This window comes from Leptosomus discolor, chromosome 17 (assembly GCF_034619465.1).
Source record: "Leptosomus discolor isolate bLepDis1 chromosome 17, bLepDis1.hap2, whole genome shotgun sequence".
In the NCBI taxonomy this organism is placed as follows: domain Eukaryota; kingdom Metazoa; phylum Chordata; class Aves; order Leptosomiformes; family Leptosomidae; genus Leptosomus; species Leptosomus discolor.
The window spans coordinates 17,966,383-17,988,187 of NC_141407.1; the positions used below are offsets into that span (position 1 = coordinate 17,966,383).

The following is a 21,805-nucleotide window of genomic DNA, read 5'->3' on the forward strand; positions in this document are numbered from 1 at the left end:
AAGCAAACCGTGCTCACGAGCTGCTGTCAGGGAAAACGTCGCTCTTTCCCTCCAACTTCGTTGGTACGCAGAGGGAAACCAGATCATGGACCACTGGGGGTTCTGGGGAGGGACACAACACGCCGCAGCCAGCCCTGGAGCCGGGAAAAACCCAACTGCTCGGCCCGAGCCACCAGAGAAGGGAGCAAGGCTGGGCAGGGGAGGGGTAGATGGCGAGGGGCGTCTGTGTTGAGCTTGTCTTTAGGCCAACACGGCAGCGATGAGCAGAGGAACGCTGGCTCAGAGTGCCCGCTGCCGTCTGTCCCTCCTCTCCATAAGCCCGGCCAAGACCTGAGGACAAACGGATTTGCTCTTTAGGGCCGTGTGATGGGGTTCCAGAGAACAAACGGGCTCTTGTTCTCTCTGTCTCCCACGTGAAGCTGTTTGTGTGTTCGTGGTGGTGTCCAGCCTCTCTCCACCCACCCTGTGGGCAGCCAAGGAAAGCCCCAGGTTGTGCGTTATGAAATCCCGGGGCCAGGAGACGCCTCGGGGCACGGCTGGTGCTGGAAGTAAACGTCATCCCAGCAATTTAGATCTGTGCTCGGAAAACTGAGCTGCCAAATGCCTCATTAGGTGTTTGCCCATGGGTGCAACCAAGGCACGACTGGCTGGATGGAGGCAAAAAAAATGTTTGTGTGTTTTCCAGAGGGACTCTGGGACAAGCGCCTGGGGAGGAGAGAGCTGCTGGAGAGGCGAGGCTGGGCCGGGCTCTGCTTGCCCCCGAAAGGACTGGCCGAGCCCTCCAGGTGCCCCTGCACAACGCAGACTGTCCAGCACTGGAGACAGGAACCACACCAGTCCTGACCCTTCCAGCGGTGGGACAGGCTGGAGGGACTGATGGGCCTCATGGCTCGTGCGAGCGGCCGTGGGACAGGACCCAGCGCGGGCGCTGCCGTCGCTGGGAGCTGCCGTGTGACACTACGACCCGTCTAACGCGCACCTACAAGCCCGGCCCCGTCCTGCTGTGCATCAGGGGTGGGTGAGGGAGTTGGGGTGTGAAGGAGAAGGGGTTCCCAGAGCTGATTTGCTCCGGCAGCAGCGGTTGGGCTCAGAATGAGACTCCGCTTTAATCAGAAACTGGATGAAACGAAGCGAGTGGCTGACGTGGCGGGGCAGGGGCTGCACAGCCCGGCAGCACCGTCCTGCGCCTGCGGCTCCGTCACTGCGGCCAGCGGGGCTGGGCAGGGGGGACAGCACAGACCTGTTCCCAGCAGCACTAAATCCCAGGTTTTGTCGCCACGTACCGGTAATGCTGGACTGGGCTGGAGCCGCAGTGACGCCCCGGGGTCCCCGTGTGCGGCTGCTTTGCCCACACAGCTACGGCCGTGACCGGACTCGGTGCCGCAGCCCGTGCCCGGCCCGGCAGGAGTCAGCAGGAGCATCCCGAGGGCTGTTTGGTGTCTCGCTTGTGCAGCCCCAGAGGCTGGCGCGGGCTGGGGGCTGCCTTTTCTCTGAGCAGAAGGAGTTCAATCTGCTTTTCCAGCAGGTTTGGTCCTTTGCTGGTGAGCTGCCACCTTCCCCTGCAGCCCCCTCGGCACCCAGCCCTGTGGAGGGCAAATGAGGGTCCATCACCTCGGCCACGGGCTCCCCCTGAGCCTGCTCCGGTCCAGCACGCGGCAAGGGTGGCTCTTGGGCTCCTCACGGAAGGTGTTTCCACCGATGCCCCGGGCATCTCACGCACATCCCATCAATCCCCTGGCTCTTACCCAATCTGCCCCAGCAAAGGGCCAGGACGCAGATCGCTGCTGTCGCTTTTCCTGCGCCCTTTCCCGGGCGTGCCCCGAGCACAGCATCTTGTGGGAAGGGTTCAGGGCAGGGTTACAAGGCGGTTGGTCTCCTGCACTTGGGAAATCCACTCTGCCCAATTCTGGGACTATGAACTTGGAATCATAGGAATATAAAGAGCAGAAAGAGCAAGCAGACACCCCCGAAACCATCCGAATAAAAACTTCCATTGCTCTGACGTGGCTTTTTTCCCTTTTTTTTCTTCCCGAGGCTGGTGACTTCTGGTCTGCTGTTGCTCTCGCCAGCAGTTTCCACCCCAAGCAAGTGGACGCAGGAAGGCTGAGCACACGGAACAACATGGGCTGCACAGGGAGGAGGGATTTAGAGTTGTGGTTCTGACCTGAGGAAGACTCCTGAGACACCCCTAAAACAAAATACCATCCACCCGGTCGTGTTTTGCTTCTGAGGAGCTTCTACACCCAGAGGCACGTGGGACCTGGCAGGGCCTGACTGAAGCTCTTTTCCAAAAGAACAGCACCAGGATCCAGCTTTCAAATTACAGCAGGGCCGCTGTCTCCTGGGGTGCCCCAGGACCACCCCAGAGCTGGTTCCCAGAGTTTGGGGTACTAGAGGCGAGCACTGAGCTTCCTTACAAACGTATCTCATGAGGACACTTACAAAATTGGTTGAAATTAAGGCTTCTAAACACCACACTCTGGATAACAAAAGCTTAGGAGGTCTCTTCACTGGCGGGCATGTTCCTGCCAAGGCTGGGTGCCGATCCCTGGGCCCGTGTTTCTCTGCAGAGCAGAGATCAGCGCATGTTCCCCCAACCAGTATTTTGGTTTGGAGCCACAGTCGTCTTACAGCGGCAACCCCAGCAAAACAACTCCCTTCCGTCGCTGAGGAACGCCGCAACACGTCAGCTTCCAGCTGCAGAAGGCACAGGTACAAACCAGCGCGCGAGGTTTAAAGTCCTGCGGAGCTCAGGACTCCTGCTCAGGCTGGGAAAAGAGACGGGCAGGAACGAGCACGAGGCAGAACAAGGCCAAGACACAAGCTCTGCCTTCGCAGCAGCCAGATTCAGGGAGCAAACCTGACAGGCGATACAGACACCGCATCCCACCCTCTGCCCTCGAGAAAAAAAACCATCCCTGCTTCCAGGCAGTGCGGAATGAGGAACGCGGCCCCCAAGGTCACTGTCGGCACTTCCTAACAGACGCTTCGCTGCCTGAAAGCCTCAGCCTCCATTGCCGAGGCCTATAAAAGCTAAGGAGGCGAGGCAAACGGCGAGCGCTACGGCTCCTTGGGGACTCTGTGCAGCGAGTGGCATCACCCTCTCATCAAAACGTACGGCCCAGCTCTCCTCCTCGTTAGGCTCTTGCTCGTAACGTAACGGCTGCAAAACGACGGCAGCTGGCCTGGAAGCCGGACGGAGCCGGGAGGGCACAGGGTGGTCCCGCCGCTCACTGGGGATGGGTGCTCGGGGGAGAGGGTCACAATGAGCAGCCAAGGGTGGGTGTCAGCCCCGTGCAGGGGGCGCTGGCGGTTTGATGGGAAAAACGAGCCCAAAGAGCCGCGGCAGGGCAGGTAAAACTGGGCCACTCACCCGCTGCGGTAATTAGCCAGCCCACGCAGCTTCGGTGCTGTCGCCTCTGAGGGACGACGCTGACACCCCCCTCCTTCCTCTGGCACTGCAAACCAAGCTGCTGCTCACCGCCTCTTCCTTAACGACCCGCGGGGCGAAGGCTCACGCTGACCCGGCAGCTGAGGTCCCAGACGCGGCTTGTGAATTTGGGCCTAGGGCACCCTCCCGGTGGGAGGCAGGAGAGCAGAGCGGCCCGTGGGCTGGCAGCGCCTCAGAGCCCCCGCGGCCAGCGCTGACGGTGCAGATTCGCCTCCATGAGAAGAGAACCGGCTCCGAGACAGCAAGCAACGGGTGCTTGTTTCTTTAGACCAAGGTCTAATGAATATTCAGCGAACCACGCTGTTTTCAAAGAGATACAATAATATCCCAGAAAGAGCTGAGAGAAGACTTTCTAGCAAAACCCTTTCATGTTTATTTAAAAATTCTCCAAATTCATGTCGTGACTGCTCTGTTAAAGCTGGATCAGCTGTTCCTTCAAAATGCATCGCCGGACAAAGCCTTTTGCAGTTATTTCTTTTAACAACGTGGCTACCTCTACCAAAAGGGGTGGCTCCTTCTCACATCTCCTAAGAGAGTTTCCTCACAAGTGAGGGTTACAGGGACTCGTTTGAATTTAGCAGACCAGGCTGGAATATGGCACAACGCCACAACCTCTGACCCAGACCCAAACGGCCCGGCACAAGGGCGAGGCTGCGCGCCCTCGGCCTCGCACACAACAGACGAAGCATCACCCCTGCACTTCATCACCCTTTTACATTCCCCAGCTCAGTGCCACATTCCAACACGTGGGCACGGTGCAGGTCCTCACTCCCCTTTTCCAAGTATTTTGCAGACAGGGAAGTCACCAGCATTCAGAAAGAATCCACCACCATGTTCTCCTGCCTTCCAGCTCTTCGCCCCCTCCGGCACTACTCCTGCCACCTCCAGCAGCTCCCGGAGCTGTATTTGGTAGGCACCACCAGTTTCTGCAGCTCCTGAATTCAGCTGAGCCAGCAGGAACGACCCGCTCTGCAGACACACATTTCTCAGGCCGGGCTGCTTTCGGGGACGTGACCGAAGCAGCGGGCAGAGCTGCAGCGCGGCACGGGCGGGCCAGGCCTGAGGGCAAGGGAAAACACAGGATCACAGAGCGCTGGGGTTTGGCAAGTCCGCGCACAGCTTCCATCTCTTTTGCCTACAAACTTGCACAGATCTATGAGGGGAGGTTGTTGCCAAAAGAGAAATATACATATTTGATTATTATTATTTCATATATATATATCTCTATCTATCTATATCTGCCTGTTCCTACCCTATCTCCTGACCAAACTTCCTTGTTCCTTCCCGGAGAAAACGTGCTGCTTCTGTCCACTGGCAGCAGGAACACCCTGATGAGAAGCCGCGGGGCGGGAGAGGGTGGTACGGCAGAGCAGAACTCCCTTCAAGGTCTGAGAGCTGGCAGCGGTTACCTGAAAGAGCAGCACAACAGTCCTCAGGAGCAGACAGGCTGAGGAGGACCCACTCTCATCTCAGGCTCTCCTGGCAGCAGCTGCTCTGGAGAACAGCACCAGACCAGCAAAAGAGCCCGAGGAAACCCAGATGGCAGAGGTCACCTTCACCAGCACGTAGTCCCCCGGCCGGGCTCTGACCAGAGCCCTGCAGCCCGCAGCATCCCCGACCTCGGCATCAGGGAAGATCACCTTGATGTTGCCGTCATTCCTCCCACACAGCTCCGCGGCAGAGCGCTTGCTGGGCTGAAAGCAGGACAGGGAACGTCACCGGCATGGCAACAGCTCGGATTCACTGCGGGGCTTTACGGCCTCGGGAGTTAACTGAGCCCTGATGCCAGAATGAAAACCCACATTCCGCGCTCAGAGCTGCTGGGCTCACACCCACACGCCACAGCCAGCGCTGCCAAGCCTGCACGAACGCGGTGCTGGGCAGAGACGCGGCTCCATCCGTCCCAGCCCCTGGGCTCAGCTCAGCGCTCTGGAGAAATCAGCCTGTCTGCTTAAGCGTGAAGGCACGGGGAAGGCGAGAAGGGGAGGCAGAGGCGAGGATGGCTGCGTGCAGCCGAAGGGCCTCTTGGCCGGCAGCAACCCTGCGCCAGGCACACTCACCCCCTCCACCAGCACCAGCTGAGACTGGCCCACCATCGCCTCGTTTGCCCTTGCAGCCTCCTCTCGAAAGACAGCGATGAGCTCCTCCAGCCGCCGCTTCTTCACGGCGGCAGGCACGTCATCCTGCAGCCGGTGGTGCGCCCGGGTTTTCTGCGAACAGACAAAGCGCGTGTGGCTCCTCCACAACCCGACAGGCTGAGATCAGCACCTCCTCTGACCCCAGCCAGCCTGGCTGCTCTTCGGGCAGCAGCTTTCCACACATCAAGTTTGCATCTACAATCTCAAGGACCGCTTTCAGGTGCTAAGCACCAGCCACATCCTCGAGCTCCTCATTCTTTCTGCACCACCCTTCTGGCAGAAGGTCTGACGTAGGGCGCTGAGCATCGGCGGCTGCGTGCCGCAGTTCTGCGCCTGCCGCCTGTCTGCCGCAAGGACAATTGTGCTGCTTCTAGTCCCACGGGCTAAGGGGTGATCCGAGTGCCTTTGCTTCCCTGTTTCCCAACCTCCTGCCCTTCTCCCCCTCAGCATCTCACACCATGGGAAGCATTCTAAAGGAGATGTGTCAACTATCCACACTTCTCATGGAAATACCTTGTGAAAATTCCCCAGTTCTCTCTAGACTCGATTGACAGAGCCCCTGTAGCTGGAGCCCAGCTACCTCAGCACCATTTCTCACCAGCACAGGACAGTGTGCCTGCAGCCAGCTCTGCAGACACGGCTGCTTCACTGCAGTCGCTCCGGAGCACCTGCAGCACCAGGTCACCCCATCAGTAACCAGCCCTGACACAGGCATGAGGGAGCTGGAAGCCTTTCAGGCACAAAGGCGGCTCTTGCAGCACCACGTACCCTTGAAGGGCTGTACACCAGCAAAAAATCCTACCACTATAACAAGCCTTTAGGTATTATTTTCAATAGATTTCTTTTTTTAGCATCTTATTGTGAGAAACAGCACTCAGGAGCTCAGCGAGATGCCCGGCGTTAAGAGTCTTCTCCACCAGGTCCTGCACTCACCTGCCTCATGCTGTAGGCAAAGAGGAAGCCCACGTTGTAGCGGACTTCCCGCAGCAAGGACACGCTCTGCTGGTGGTCTTCTTCCGTCTCGCCACAGAAGCCGGCAATGAAATCGCTGCTTAAGCTCACCCCTGTAACAGAGACGCAGCTTTACACCTCCCCCAAGGGAGAGGGGAACGCTTCGCTCAAGGAAGGACAGCAAGTGACAGCGGTGCTGAGCTCCGACCAAGGCAAAGGGAGCCCCTACCTGGGATGGACTCACGCACGTGCTGCACAAGCTCCAAATAAGCTTCTCTTGTGTATCTGCAAGGCACAACACGTGGATTCGCTCATCAGAAAACTGTGACTCCGGTGAGGAGAAAGCAGCGCCCGGGCCTGGCCAGGCGGTCCCTCACCCTCGCCGCATGGCCTCCAGGACTCGTGTGCTTCCGCTCTGGGCGGGGAGGTGAAGCTGTTTGCAGATGTTGTGTCGCTCCTGGATAAGCTGTAGGACCTGTGACGGGCAAACGGGAGACAACGTCACAGACAGCTCAACTCCACCAGGGAGCCGAGGGGAAGAGTCTTCCCTGGGCAAACGCCAGCAAACCACAAACCCGCCAGCTTCAGCGCAAGCACTCCCCCTCCCAGGAGCTGCTGTTCCCATCCCGTGATGCCTCGCTCCCTTTGGGAAGGAAGCGCAGCCCACACCCGGCAGGTCAGAGCTGCCGGCCCGCCCGCAAGCACAAGTCCAGGTGTTTATTTCACACTTGCCTCGTCGGGAAAATCCTTGGGGTGTGGCGACGTGAAACGGATCCTCATTTCTGGATCAATTCTAGAAACCTGGTCCAGAAGATGGGCAAAGCGCAAGCCTCCCTGTTTAGCTTTGTAGACTGTGCTAAAGCCACGACTGAGGCCTGGGGCAGCAGCTGACTGAAACTGCACCTCAGACATGTCCCGAAAGCTGTTGACATTCTGACCCAACAGGGTCACTTCTTTCACTCCCTACAAAAATAAACAGAGAGAAGAAAACACAGCTGGGTCCGGACGGCCAAGCTGCCCGGGCAGCCATGGTCTTACTCTTGCTGCAGGGAGCAGCCTCCAAGGGAAGCCCTCCCTTCCCTGCCGGTCTCAGGGTATGACAAGGGGGATCTGAAAGCCACCGGTGGAGCCCTGTGGCAACCTCCTCTCCCAGACAAAGGCAGCGCCATCCGTCAAAGGCGCCACCGAAAACACTTTCACCAAGAACCACCCTTCCGCCCGCGGTTTGGGACAGGCCGTGCCTCACCTGATCCGAGAGCATCCTCACTTCCCGCAGGATGGAGGCGATGGGGCGGCTCCTCTCACGGCCGCGGGTGAAGGGCACGATGCAGTAGCTGCACATGTTGTCGCAGCCCCGCATGATGGACCTGCCGGGGGGCGAAGCGCAGGTCATGCTGCGATCGCTTCGGAAGAACCACCCACGCTGCATCCCGCCCTGCTTCCAGCTGGCCCAGCACCGCTGCCTTCGGCCAAGGCCCTGGGCCTGCCGTGCCCCCAGCACCGGCTCCGAGCTCAGCTCTGCTCCTTCCCCTGACGCGCCGCGCCCGCAGAGCTGGCTTCTCTTTGCCCCTGGCTAACACCCGACCTTTCAGGCCCATCTCCAAGGAACCTGGGAAGCAACTAACGAGGCACAGACTCGCACTGCGATCTGGCAGGGATGGAAGAGCCTTCTGCACCCTGTTCCTGCAGAGGGTGACACTGCCCTGCACTCTGCGACCACACTGAGCAGAGCCCGGCTTCACATTTGAGAATCTTCTTATCGAAACTAAGCAAATGGAAACTAAAGTGACAGAAGCCACCATGCAGGGAGGAGGAGAAGGATGAAACAGGAGAACCTGAGGCAGGGCATAGCAGAAGGCAGGGGATGAGAGAGGCACAGGCTTTAGAAAGGCACAGATGTCGGCGGGACAGAAATCACTCGGTGCAGCGTCGGGCTTAGACAACCAACGCTCTCGAAGGGGAGAAGCCTGCAGACAGCCAGAGCACGGGGCAGACTCTCCAGGGCTCAGTCAGACAGCGAAGCAGCAGCAAGAGCAGAGTCTGGTAGACTCACGCCTCCGGGCTGCCGGGAGCGAGTGCAACCAGGCATCGCATCTCCGGGGTAGCTGCTGTCACTGACATGTCTGTTCCGCACAGCAGGACTTCCACGCCAGAACCACAGAAATGTGCACAGGAAAACAAAAAAAAGGTACTTACACAAACGCTGTGGTGCCTCCCGCGCTAGTCTGGACAGGCAGGATATCTGCGTAAGTCTCGTCCAGCGAGAGCAGGACGTTAGCAGCTTGCTGGCCAGACTCTGCCACGGCCAGCAGCCGGGGAAGGTCACGATAGGCATCAGGGCCTGCCACAACATCGACCAGCTTCTCCCTGTGCAGAATCTCCTCCTTAAGCCTCTCCGCCATGCACCCTGCCGCCAAAGGAGAGGGTCCTTGTGAGGAAGCGCCCACCCTCCGTTACACCCCTTCACCCTTGGAAAAGGCCTGGTGCGGCCAGAGGGGAAGGGGAAGGGCAGCACGGCGGGACTCGGCAGAGCAGCGAGCGCCGCCCGCCGCCGCGCTCCCGCCCGGTACCTAGAAGCCCGATGCGGAGGGGGGAGCGAGCCTGCTGCCGCCGGGCCTTCAGCGCCTTGAGGTGCCGCAGGCGGTTCCAGATCGCCTGCTCCGCCTTCTCCCTGGGAAGCCAGGAAAAGAGCGGGTGTTCCGACCGTCGGGCCCAAGTGCTTTGGGAGCAGAACTCGTCTAAAGATAGGGAATGGTCCCGCTGACGGATCTGAGGGAGAGCGTGGTTTGTGGTGTGTGGATTGTGTCTTGACTCTGTCCTATCTGCTACGGTTTCGCTCGCTTGGGAGCACCTGCACTGCAGGAACAACTCCGGGGCCAAGCTCTGGCGGAGAAAGCGTCTGCCTTAGCCAGCCGACTGGAGCTACCTCGCAAGCGACGCCTTCTGCGTTCAGAAAAACGCAAAGTTCCCTTCATATGTATATCCCAGATGGCCCCTAAACGTCTTTCCCAAACTTTCGAAGTACAGGGCCTGCACTAGAGAGGCAGTCAGTTCCAGAGAAGATGGATTTTTAAAAAAATAAAATCATTAAAGCACAAATCTGTGCAGGTCTAACTGCCCACGGCACACACACGGAGCTCACACTGCCACATAGCACAATTCATGTTGTACATCGCAGCACCAGCTAGCTCTACCCGCAGCTAACAGGCACTTTCAGATCTGCACGCTCTTGTCCTCACACAACACATTTATCGCCTCTGTTTTCAAACGGTAACTCCTTAAAAACTGTCCAAAAGCAGCAGTGACAGAACATTCCTTACCTCACGGAGCAGGTGACGAGGAGAATCACATCTGCCTAAACCACAAACAACAAAAAAGGAAGAAGAATTTGTAAAAGCCAAACGGCGAGCACCCACGCCCTGAAGAGGCAGACTATAAAACTCGCTTAACTCAGCGAAAAAGATCTGCCCAAGCATGCGGTGGGTTTCAACAAACAAAGGTGCAAGAAACGAAGAGAAGCAGAGCCTTCCACTAAAGGACAGAAGTAAACTCAGACAAAGATGAGCCAGGAGCATCCCGCTGTGCCCAATCCCTCTCCAACTGAGAGGGAACCCAGCAGTTTAAAGAAAAAAGACAGCCCACAGCTTTAAGCCACTCGTTAAGTAGCTTCCTTTACTCCACAGAGCTCAGGCTGCAAAAACGGCAACGTCCTGCAGGGCTGCACTCCAGACAAGAGCTGGGACTCACAGGCACGGCAATCGTGTGACGCCCTCACAGGCCTGCGCTACAGGGGAGCTGCCAAGGCGCCTTACCTCCTCCAGCTCCCTCGTCCTCGTGTAGCCGCTCTTCTGCAGGATGGCCCAGGCGATCTCCGTGTCGTTGACGTTCATCTGGCAGCCGTACGTCTCCAGGTACACTGCAACAAAGGCGGTGTGACGCAGAGGCCTGCCTCAGCGCCCGGCTACAGCCTGTCCCTATGACCTTTTCTATCGGGAGGAACCGTCAGTCCCAGCACTGGAGAGTCAGTTAAGCAGCGCAAAGGCTGCCCTCGCCTGCAGCCCGCACAGAAAGGATAAACCCAAAAATACAGACGGGCTCTGGGGAAGCCGAGTGCCTCAGAGCGCGTCTCTCCAACACGACAGGTCTGGGCTGGGGCTGGCCGAGAAGCAGAAGCTGTTACTGAGACACAGGGCAGGGAAACCCCCCTCCCCTGGGCACCACGGCCCGAAAGCTCTGCCACAGCCCCGGCCGGCACCCCTCGGTCTGCGGAGAGGTGCCAGAGCAACGCTGCCTTCACGGCGCAGGGGGTGAGACCCACCAGGGAGCGTGTGGCCAACGCGCCGGCCTTCTCCTCACGCCAAAATCCCCCTCAGGGCTCCCAAAGCCCCCGAACGACTCGCTCCCCCCCGCTCACGCCGCACTGCCTCTCCGCTCCGGCTGCGGGGCCCCCACGGCAGCCCTCGGCCCGGCAGCACCGCCACGGCGGCGGGGCACGGCTGAGCCCCCCCAGCCCCCCGGCACCCGGCCCGCGGCGCAGGGCTCAGCCCCGGAGGGCGCACGGGAGACGGGACACACAGACCTTTCCCGGCCCCGGGGGCAGAGCCCGGCTCCGGCTGCGGCTCGGGCCGTGGCTCCCCCGCGGCGGCGCCTCTCAGGAAGTGCCGCAGGTCCGGCCCCGGGGGCAGCGCGACCCCGCGCCCCACCGGCCGCTCGCCCGGCCCGCAGCGCGCTCGGCGGGCGGCCCCGGGGCGGGGGAAGGCGGAACAGAGGAGCCCCGCCGCCCGCTGCGCTCGCCTCCAGGGCAGCATGGCCGCGCTAGGCCCCGGGGCCAGGCCGCGTTGCCACGGCGACGGCCGGCGGGCCTCTTTGCGGGACGGACGAGGCGGGAAGCGGCGCGGACGGCGTGGGGGTGTGCGCCGCCAAAGCGGTCCCCGCCGCCTCCCCGCCCCTCGGCGCGGCGTTCCGCCCCACCGCGGTTCCGCCCGGCCCGCCGCGCTACCGGGCCGAGCCGGGGACCTCGGGAAAGTGCCCGAAGAACGAGAAGGGAGTTTTCCGTGGTGCTTCGCCACGACCGCACCCATCGAAATAGCCGAAACGGGCGTTCCCGGGCGCCTGCCCTCCCTCGGGGGGCGGTGCTCCTGGCACCCCGCGGCCGCGCCCCGGGCCCGGTGCGAAGGGCCCCGGGAAGGTACCGGCGGCTCGGACAGTGACAGCGCCACCACAGCCGTGACCCCAGCGCCGGCCGCCTTTATTGCTGCCAACAGCCCCCGGCAGAGGGGACTCGGGAGGGGGCCAGGGTGGGGTTGGGGTAGGGGACCCCCAGCTCTCAGCAGCGCCGGGGGAGGCCCCATGGGGGGACGTGGGGTTCAGCCCCCGGGGTGGCTTCTGCCCCCGGCCGCGGTCCAGGCCGAGGCGGGGGGTGAGGGGCACTGTGGCAGAACCGGTGGTCTTCAGCTCCGGCGGTGGGGCCAGGGGGAGGGAAGGGGTGACGGGGGCATTTTTGGTGCTCGGGGTCCCTCTCGTCGCCCTATCGCCATCCCCGGGGCTGGTAGCGAACGTCTGCTCCGAGCAGCAGGAAATTCTGGGAGGAAGAGAGAAAGTGCGGGGCTGCGACAGGCCCTGGCAGCCGCGTTCTGTTGCGGGCGGCCGCGCTCCCCCAGCACCCGCCGGGGGGTCTCGGGCAGGGGGTGGGCACGTGTGGTTCTGCCACCCCTGTGCCTGATTTTAGCCCTGGAAGGGCTCTGAAGGCGTTTCACGGCCGCGCCTCGCAAGCGTTCAGCATCCCCGCCATGGCACCCCTCCGGGGCTTCCCCAAGGCCCCCCACAACAGGGGCTTCCTCCGCTCCCCGGGAGCTGGCAGGGCTCCTTCCACCGAGTCTGGCAGGGCTGCCTGTCCCGCCGCAGGCAGATGTGTCCGGCAGCAGCTGCTCCGCGCCCACACGGGCCGGGGAAGGTGGGGGCTCGGGGCCGACGCTGCCGCAGAGCCACGCGGGCTACAAATAAGCGTCGTGGGAAATTCAGGCCCCGGGTTTAGGAACGGGAGGACGATGCAGTGCTGCCCCAGGGGTGCAGGGCCCAGACCCCCACCGTGCAGGCGGGATAAGCGGGGCTCTGGTTTTGCAGCGGCGCTGCTGGGACCCCGGCTGAGCACACCCTCCTGCCCTGGGTGGGGGAACTGGTTCTGTACGGCACGCTGGCAGGCGGGGGGCTCGGGGGTGGCAGGACAGGCTCCAGCTGGCGCTGGGTGCTCCCCCTCACTCACCTGGTGAAACCTCACGAGGATGTTGGAGAGCTGTATTCTGTCGGGCAGTGGCAGAGGGAAACCCTGCCCTAACCTGCCTGGAAAAGACAACATGCACGGCCGTGTTGGGATGGGAGCAAGAGGGATCAAGGCCGTGCAAAGCAGGCGGCCACCTCCTCCTCCCCCCCTTTCTTCGTCCCTGCTGCTCCCGGGATAGGCAGAGGAAATTCCTCCCAAGCTCCACAGAAGGGCTGGGGGCTGCATGTTTTGCTGTGCCACCCCCCCCAGGCCTCCAGCAGCCACCAGCCCCACTCTGGCCCACGCTGCTGGGGAGTCCTGAGAAGCAGCGAGTGGGGGAGAGGGTCTGGAAAGCATTAGGATGTGCGTCGTGCTCATTTTTTCCATTGTGTTCACTGCTGGATGCATGTCACGGCGCCGAGAGGCTCCCGCACGCTGCTGCTGCCCGCAGCCTGCCTCCGCCGGGTGCTTTTACTGCCGTCTCCTGCGCTCGCTGCAGGCTTTACCCACCGATCAGGCTTGGCAACAGGGATTTAATTAGTGAGCTGGGCTTGCTTGGACAGAGCGACCTGGCCGGTGACTACTCCAGCACCCCCATTCCCCCCAGCAGGTTCTCACCATTAACACGTGGGAGCAGGATACTGGAAGCATAGATGTTCATTATGGACTGCAGCATTCGCACCTGGGGAACAGGGAGAGGGGGAAGGAAAAGAGCTTTAGCCTGCAGGAGAGGAGGTGACCAGGCACTGGAGGATAATTAGGAAAAGAAAAAGAGATGAGGAGCTGGGACAGGCACATCCTTCACCAGAGACCAGCAGCTTTGTCTGGCTGTGCTGGCAGGGTAGGAAGCGCAGGGGTGAGAGAGGCAATGGCATCTGGCTCTGCATCCTCTCCCAGTCTTGCAGGCTGAGGCAGGAGGTGTCTATGGGGTCAGCATGGGGTCCTGGGTGCACCCCCAGGTCCTTTGCTGGGGGTCGGGGGGAATGAGCCCACTCCTTGGCCCCCAGCAGGCTCTCGCCCCCATGCTGGGGGCTCTGGTCAGAGTCAAGGATAACTTACCTGGAAAGTACCAACATCCGAATGCTTCAAAGAGAGCTTCATCCTGCACAGAGACAGAAGCCGTCTGAGGGAGCACCCGCCGATGGCCGTGCAGATCCCGCTCCCTCCAGCCCCAGCTCACTACCCCGGGACCTCCCCACCTCACCTCTGTCCCCGGGAGCCCAGAACAGAAGCCCCCCCAGCCACCCCTGCCCGGTGGTGGCTGTGCTCAGGGCAGTGGGCAAGCGAAGCCCCGTGCTGCTCCCCCTCCGTACCTGCCCACCTTCAGGCTCCCGACGATGTGGCCGGATTTCACGTCGATGACGGCGGACACGTTGCCTGTCTGGGGAGAGAGTGCAGAGCTCTGGCCGTGCTCAGCCCACCTCACCCCAAACCAGGCACCCGGGGGAATGGCTCCGACCAGCTGGAACGCAGTGGGACTGCTGCCCATCCAGGGGCGTGTTCGCGTGCAGCGTTAAACCTGGCATTTGTCAGCTCGGGTATTTTTCGGTTGGGAACACCCCCGCTGCTCCAGGACTGGGCTGGTTCTGGCCAGCAACAGGCACCTCCCCTGGCAGGAGCTCCTTAGCAATGGCTCAGCGTTGCTGAACGCAGCAGGAGGACGATGCACAGCTCAAACTCCCATCTTTGCCCTGGGGAGGTGCGGGGGAGGACTCCCCGACGCACCGCGTCAGCTAGAGCTGTGGCTGCACCCGGAGGTGCCCAGCTGGGACTGCGGTCACTGTGCCCAAACTCACCAGGCTGAGGAGGAAGAGGGGAGCCAGGCTGGAGCTGGGAAGGATGGCGTAAGCCTGGATATCCACGACAGGCTTGAGCGAGAGTCCCTCTGGTCCGATGCTCAGGAATGGGGCCGAGGGGGCGGACAGCCTGAGCTTCATCAGCATGTTTGGGTACATCTCCTCTAGCTGCAGAGGAGCAGGGAGAGGGTAGGGACAGCGGCACAAATCCACGTTCCTGGGGGAGACCACCTTGCACAGAGCAAAGCCTGTGCGGGGCAGGAGCTCTGTGGAGGCGCTGGACCACTCACCTGGGGAACAAAGGCTGAGAAGGTGGAGGTGTTCAGGTGGAACTCAACGTCTTTTGGGATCTGCGGAGGGACAACAGTCACACCGGGGTGACGTGGCATGGCCGAGCCCACGGTGGGATCAGCCCTCCCGCCCCCACACACTGCCGTGCCCGGCGGCCCCGGCCCCATCCGGCAGCCCCCAGCTCGCAGCCCCCGGGTAGCTCGCTGCGGGAGTCCTGCGGGGCCGCAGCTGCCACCGGCGCTCCTCTGCAGACCGAACCCGCGGCCCAGAGGCGCAGGGACAGCCCCTGTCCCGCCTACGCTGCTCACCATGGAGTCCGTGATGTCGAAGACCAGCACCCCGGCTGCGTGGTAGGCGAGGCCGGCGGTGTTGAAGAAGTAGCTGGAGGCCCCGAAGTAAACCATGCGGTCGTGGTCCGGGGGGAAGGCCAGCGGCAGCGGAGGGAAGGGGACGGCGGAGCGGTGGGCCAGGGAGAAGAATTCGCCCTGGGAGGAGGCGAGAGAGGTGAAGCAGGAGAGCAGAGGGTGGTGGGACTCGCCCGCGGACGTGGGCTGGCAAACAGCGCTTGCAGGAGGCGCCTAAACCTGGTTCCCCACCCGCCCGCGGTGATGGCGTCAGCCAAATCGAGCTTCAGCGGCACAGCCTCTCACCTTCAGGTCCGCGTCCAGGGACTGGGCGGTAGCCGTTGGGGGTGCCACCAAGGAGTAATCGATCCCAGCCATGGCATCTATCCTGGCCGTGACTGTAAAACACGAGGCAGACGGATGAGCGAGAGGGAGATGGCGCGGGAAAGCCGGGAGCCGATTGCCTCTGCCGACGTGCAGGCAGTGCCGTGCCCGGGCTTCCTGGTGCAACGGCTTCATACCAGCTTCATGTGTGCTCGCTTCTGTTTAGAAGCAAAAATTCCCGTTTCCCTCCTGACTCTGCTCCTCAGCCGTGCAGCCTAACTCCTGGACCCGCGGAGTGGTCTGGGTCCCCAGGCCAAGCCAGCCCGCGCCCCCGCCAGCTCCAGGGCACGGCTCGATGGAGGCTGCGCGCAGGCGAGCGGTCCCTGCAGCCGGACGGGGTGCACAGGGACAAGTCTCTGCTGATGTGTGCTGCCCAGCTCCCAGCTTGGGTGCCGAAACAGAAGGAAATGGGGAGCGGGCACAAGGTACAACGCTGTCCTTGCGGCTGGGAAATGTGAGGAAGAACTGCTCCTAACACCCTGTGCAGCCCCGCCTGGTACCTGGCAGGGTCCGGAGGTAAGGCTGGAGGTCGCTGCGCACAGAGCTGGCCGCGGTCTCACAAACCTGCGGGCGGGAAAGGCAGCGAAGCTGAGCAAGGGCAGCTCTGCCAGGGGCGGCCAGTTCGCATCCCCCGGGTCAAAGCCTCGGCTGCGCTCCCTGCTTTGCTGCACGGTGCTGGTTTTATTCCTTGCAGAAGCCTGCGTAAATACAAGAGCACACGGTGGTGTTTGTCTGCTCGTCAGGCAGCGCGTTAATTAAGTGTCCCAGATAGAAGCAAGGTTTATACCTGCCAACGCCTGCTTGCAGCCAGCTCCCCATGCACGGTTCAGCTCCATGGAGGCCCTTGGAGGGAATCTCACGTGTGCCCTCAGAATTTTCCTACAGCCCATGCTGGAATGAACTGTGCTGAGCTGCCGAGGCTTAGCCGAAGCAGAGCAACTGAAAGAGTCAACCCAGCCCCGCAGGGGCAGGAGCACTGATGGCACCGACAAAGCAGAGCTGCCCCGAGTCCCTACACCTCCGTGCTGCCGGGACGCAAGAGCAAATCCCTCTGCCACTGCCATCCACGGGTGAAGCCTCGGCAATAGTGAGGGATTTAATTGCAGGCTAGACACTTGCCCAGGAAATTTACTGCTGGGCACAGTCCTGCAGACGGCTGAGAGGATCTGCACAAGCTCTCTTCCAATGCCTCCCCCGTAACGGCACAGAGAGCACCCGGCAGGGTCAGGCCATCATCTGTCTGACCGGGCATCCAGCCTGCAGCAGCTGACGGCGAGACGCGGAGCTCCGGAGGAGCAGCGACCACGCTGACACCAATGCAGCCGCTGGCTGTGCAGCGCCGGGGAGGAAGAGGAGGGTCAGAGCCCTGGGCAGGGCCTTATCGACAGCGGGTGGCTGCTGTTCCCTGTGCCCAGCCGATATCCGTCTGCCTGTGCTGGAAACGCCCCATCGCTGCCCGGGAGGACGGAGCTGCAGATGGGCAAACGCAGCCTTGATCCCAGTGACTGGGATCTCCCAGTGACTGCGTCCCCCTGGCACTGGAGGCACGAGGGCTGCCCAAGCGAGAGCAGGAGGCACACACGGGCTGCCAGGGCTGGCTTGGGACTGGGCTGTGCCTCGGGGTGCCGGTGCAGTGCACTCCCACCCCTGCCCTCTCCTGCCCTTCGCCCCTCGCACCGTCTCACACACCGAGAAATGTGCGGGGGGCAAAGGGGGCTCGGAGCAGGTACAGAGGGCACCAGGGGTCCCCTTGGAGTCCCAGAGCTGCCCTCCTTCCAGGAGACAAAGCAGCAGAAGAGGCCTTCGAGCCCCGGTCTCCCTCCTGCTGCCAGCCCATCTGCCGCCACAGCCCCCAAGGGTCTTGGGAGAGCCACTACATGGCATCGGGAATAGCGCCCGGGCAGGACGGGGTCTGCTGCGGGAGTGGGATTTGCCTGTTCTCCAACTGCCTCCTTCCTGAGCAGGGTTCACATCCAGGGAGGCTGCAACTCGTGCCAGTTAGCCTTGTAGTAATTATTGCTAACAGCTTGTTTCCATGTCTTGTTGCAGTCTCCTGCATGTAGGCTGTTGTACCGGGCGGCCGGCACGGGGCCTCCCTGACGCACCCCATTAAAACAAGACGGGAAGTGTCTGAAAGCCAGAAATGAGACTCTCCCCCCGCAGTGCTCCCCCAGGCACACAGGAGTGCCGCCGTTCCCAGGACAGCTCTGGTCAGGTTTCCTCTGTTACAGCGAGTTTGGCCGAGGCATAAGATCTAATTAACTGACCACATGGAAAGAAAAGCCTTTGTTAATTAGGAACCAGTCAGGCTGGGCTTTGGCAAAGGCTGCAGGTTTCAAAGTCAGCCTGAGCCACACGATGCTACGGAGGCTGCAGTTAGCGATGCCCGTTCCTCCGTTTTTCACCAAACTGGCAGCACCCCGCTGTGCTCTGGCTGTAGTTAAATCCCTCCGTGTGCTCCCATCCTTCCAGCACGTCAGCTACACGCGAGGGCTGAAGCCCACCAGAAGAGCCCTGCACCGCTTCGCCTCGTACCTTTCTCTCCAGGATATTCCGGAATCTGGACTCAACAGCGCCATAGAAGAGGTTGTAAAGCCATCTGCAGAGGAGAACAGAGAGGAGTCCTTCTGGCTTTGGCTGAGAGGCTGCTGCAGAAGGATTTACCCAGAAAAGGGAGGCACTGGAGATGCGGGACACTGGGGGACATCATTCCCATACCAGTTTGGCTCTGGCTTTGCCTCAGGGTTTACATTTGCAAACAGACCTGCTTGTCAAGTACATGCACCAAGTCTAGTGACCGCCTTATCCCTTAAACGTGCGGCCACAGCAGGACAAACCCAGGCTGGATTTCAGTCCCTCCAGGTGCACATCTGGGTGAGAAGGATATCACAAGAACCCAGAGGCAGCTGACCAGCGGTGTGCCGGTGCAGGCAGCCCGCGGGCAGGACGGGCAGCCTCCAAGGGACCGCAGACGTGCCAACACCTTCCTCCTTGCCCCAGGGCCTGGAAGCCGCGCTCCCATGGCAGAGGGGCTAACACGCAGCGTTCCCAGGCCTCGCAGTGAAGTTACGTACCCAAGCTTGCCCGAAAAGTGTACCCGGACTTTGGAGATGCGGGTGCTGCAGTCAGAGGTGTCAACGGTGGGTTTCCCGGAGGCGTCGCTGCCCAGCTTCAGGTTGATTTTGATATAGACATTCTCCACCTTCAGGTCAAATGCACCGTGGTCCCGGCTGCAGGGGGGGGGAGGACGAGACGGGGACACTTCTCAGTGCTGGGTCCTGGGGAAGGGACCCCAAACCAGCTGTGGGATGGACCTATCTAGCTCAGGCTCTCCCTTGTAGTGAGCACTCAGAAGAGTTTTTAAACTCGGGGAACCCAAATTTCACTGGAACATAAACTAGGAGAGGTAACCGTTAAACAGAGAGGATCAAGAGCAAGCAGGGGGGATGGAACAGAGACAGGAGAGTTCATGCACCGCTCCTCCATCGTCCACCTTGTCCTCGCCTCCCTCCCTGCTTGATCCACCTCAGCGGCCGTACGAGTGGCACCTCTGCCCACCCCCGGTCCCAGCTCAGGTCTGTCCCTGCGGGTGCTCAGGAAGGTGCTCCCCAGCGCGAGCAAGGACGAGGGACCGTCCCCCACACCCCAGGTGCCACAAGAGGGGAGATGGCTTTCACCTTGTCTCCCCAACAACCTGCAAGCAGGTCAAACCCTGCCTGGCCAGCTCCGAGGGCTCCTGGTGTGCACCAGGAATACAGCGGCTCCAGCCCGGCTGCAGGAGAGACAAGTCAGCACATCTGGAGAGAGCAAAGCAACAGCTGCCCAGACACAAGGGAGAGGAGAAAAAAACTCTGTCCAGACCCAGAGAAGAGGCAGAGCGAAGCGCCCGAGCAGGGAGAGGGGGAGCTGGGCACGCACATGAAGTATATCTTCACCCGCCAATTCCCATCCACCTCGGCGAAAGCATTGGAGATGGCGACCTGCAGGCCCACGTTGGGGACCAGGGAAATCCATGAATACGGCAAGTGGAAACTGCGAAGGTCCAAGCTGAAGATAAACAAATAAAAAATAAGAGAAAAGGCACTTGAGGCGGGGTGCCTCGCCCCTGGGCACGCGGCTGGGGAGGGAGGAGCAGGGCCACCACCCTGGCAGCATCCCCAGCTCCCATCCTGCCGTGGCGAAGCGATGCCTGGCAGGGACACGCAGAGCAAAGCTTTGGAAACGGGGTCCCTGCAGCCCCCCGGACAGCAGCGCGAAACCCCGCGCAGCCGGAGTGGAGAGGTGCAACGGGGCAGCGAGGAGCTGGGCTCTCCGCAGGGGCTGGGCTCCTGCTCCACGTGGGGGACGGGCACCCTGCTCCCGCCGGCAAGGCCACCTCGGCTTCGATTGTGCAAAATCCGCCCGCACCCAGAGTGCCACCACCCCAGCTCCCTTTTTCCCCTTCAGGCAGGGAAGGAGCAGCGTCTCTGCCTGCACTGATGACAGGGCCAACATTTCTGGGAGCTGTGGAGGGGACAGGATGGTCCTCGCTGTGCCGGGGGCTCCTCGTCCTCCCCCACCCCCCCTGCCCCTCGCGTGGGCTGGGGGGCAGCGAGCCGCTCCGGGGTGCCGCAGGGCTCACCTGGAGATCTCATAGTGCACCTTGCCCACGTGCCGGATGCGAAAGTCACCCGAGATGTCTGGCAGCTTCAGCTGGGCCAGCTCCTTCTCCAGGACCGCGATCCCCTGCTGATGGGCTGCAGGGGCAGAGGGAGAGCGTCACGGCCACGCACGTCCCGCGGGAGCTGGGAGCATGTGCCAGGCACGCAGCGAAAGGGTTAAAGGAAACCTCCAGGCAATGCCCTGGCTGCTTTCCACCTCCCAGGCTATCGTTAAAGCTAATCTCGGTGGGCAGAGCCCTGTGAGCACATGGGCTGCCCGACACCTGCCCGCTTGCAAGCCCCAGGGGAAGGTGGTGGCCAGGCAGGGGAAGCGGGATGGGGTCCCCTCTCGGTGCTGCGCGGTGTTCGGGAGGTCCTGGGCACTGCGCCACTCCGCACCCAGCGCCGGCGGGCAAAGCTGGATGGAGCACACGTCCCAGGGAGCAGCACGGAGCGAGCGGGTACTGTGTCCCTGCATCCGTCTGGGAAGGGGAGTCACGTCCTCCTCTCCCGCATGGCTGGCGGAGCTGCCGGGTAAATGAGCTGTTTCTCACACAGTGTATTTCAATCCATAACAGCGCTCCGCCGGAGCCGGGGCTCTGCCCGCCTCAATAACACCGGCGCGGGGCCCATCCATCTCCGTCACTGCCCCCCTGCAGCTCCCCACCCCCTCGCTCCTCCGCAGCTCGCTCCTCCAGGGCGCACGGCTCGGCTGCCTGCACACGTGCCATGGGAGCGGGACCCTCCTGCCCTGCCAGCCCTGCGCCCCCCCTGACACCGCCTGGGTGCAGCCCCCCCGAGACCCCCACAGGGCCGGGCACCCCTGCCTCTCTGCAGGGGCGCCGTGTGGGTGGCGGTGGGGGCAGACAGACGCATCCCCAGGAAGCCCCGGGCAACGGTGCATTCGGCACCCACAGCTGAGGCTTCCCCCACCCTCCCCCAGGACCCCGTGCACTCCGAGCAAGCACCCAACTCCACACCTTGGCCACCAGCAAGGAGGGAAATCAGAAGCCAAACCCACCATAGTCCAAGCCAGCCTGGGTGATCCTCACCACGAAGCCGGGGTTGGTGGCCCCAGTGAGGGCCAGGCACAGAGCCAGCGCCCCGCAAGCCACCGCCAGGCTCTGCACTCCCATCCTGGCTGCCCCGCGGTGCCACGCTGCTGCCAGGCTCTCCCTGCCCACACCGCCTTTATATCCGTGCCAAAACGGGAACCGCAGGCGAGGGAGGCGAGCAGAGCCGCTGCCGCAGCCCGCACGGGGCGTCCCCGGCGCCCCAGGGCTTCCTGCTCGGCCACCACCCCGCTCCTCTGCGCCGGTGGCACCTGCGCCTACGGCACGGCGTGGCACACCTGCACCCAGCGGCACACCCGGTGCCTCTCCTCGCAGGCAGGGAAGGGCCAGCGGAAACCAGGAGGTAACAGCTCCGTTTCCAGCTCTCCGTTGGGTGCAAACGGTCCCTGCCTGCAGCAGAGGCAGGAGCTCGGTGAAGCAGACCCGCTGCAGGCACAGGTTTGGCTCTGCCAAGGGCCTTCGATGGGGCTGTGGCCTC

General features: G+C 62.0%; 2 protein-coding genes across 2 annotated transcripts; both read right to left on the minus strand.

The window, feature by feature from the left end:
* Positions 1-4,679: 4,679 nt before the first annotated feature.
* On the minus strand, positions 4,680-11,348 carry CDK5RAP1 (CDK5RAP1 mitochondrial tRNA methylthiotransferase). Its single transcript, XM_086474634.1, has 13 exons — positions 11,120-11,348; positions 10,353-10,456; positions 9,861-9,895; positions 9,111-9,211; positions 8,737-8,947; positions 7,787-7,907; positions 7,273-7,503; positions 6,918-7,015; positions 6,770-6,825; positions 6,523-6,653; positions 5,512-5,661; positions 5,005-5,145; positions 4,680-4,860 (listed from the first exon to the last, which is right to left on the minus strand). Exons 1-13 carry the CDS (start codon positions 11,346-11,348, stop codon positions 4,705-4,707), a joined length of 1,764 nt encoding a protein of 587 aa, XP_086330760.1. The 3' UTR covers positions 4,680-4,704.
* Positions 11,349-12,067: 719 nt separating this feature from the next.
* LOC104353160 (bactericidal permeability-increasing protein) lies at positions 12,068-21,390 on the minus strand. Its single transcript, XM_086474673.1, has 15 exons — positions 21,276-21,390; positions 20,236-20,350; positions 19,533-19,661; positions 18,689-18,844; positions 18,150-18,213; positions 16,115-16,178; positions 15,537-15,628; positions 15,195-15,371; positions 14,886-14,945; positions 14,596-14,763; positions 14,113-14,180; positions 13,859-13,901; positions 13,418-13,481; positions 12,803-12,879; positions 12,068-12,121 (listed from the first exon to the last, which is right to left on the minus strand). Exons 1-15 carry the CDS (start codon positions 21,388-21,390, stop codon positions 12,068-12,070), a joined length of 1,446 nt encoding a protein of 481 aa, XP_086330799.1.
* Between the last annotated feature and the right edge of the window lie 415 nt (positions 21,391-21,805).

Bases quoted from the DNA above. Each gene is read 5' to 3' on its own strand.
- CDK5RAP1 (XM_086474634.1), bottom strand. From the start codon at position 11,348: ATGCTGCCCTGGAGGCGAGCGCAGCGGGCGGCGGGGCTCCTCTGTTCC. The intron at 10,457-11,119 runs GTCTGTGTGTCC...CCTTTGTTGCAG, and splicing joins TGCCCCCGGGGCCGGGAAAG to TGTACCTGGAGACGTACGGC. The intron at 7,908-8,736 runs GTAAGTACCTTT...GCCCCCCGGCAG, and splicing joins GGAGGCACCACAGCGTTTGT to GTCCATCATGCGGGGCTGCG.
- LOC104353160 (XM_086474673.1), bottom strand. From the start codon at position 21,390: ATGGGAGTGCAGAGCCTGGCGGTGGCTTGCGGGGCGCTGGCTCTGTGC. The intron at 14,181-14,595 runs GTGAGTTTGGGC...CTCTCTCCCCAG, and splicing joins CCCTCTTCCTCCTCAGCCTG to ACAGGCAACGTGTCCGCCGT. The intron at 13,902-14,112 runs GTACGGAGGGGG...GTCTCTGTGCAG, and splicing joins GGGAGCCTGAAGGTGGGCAG to GATGAAGCTCTCTTTGAAGC.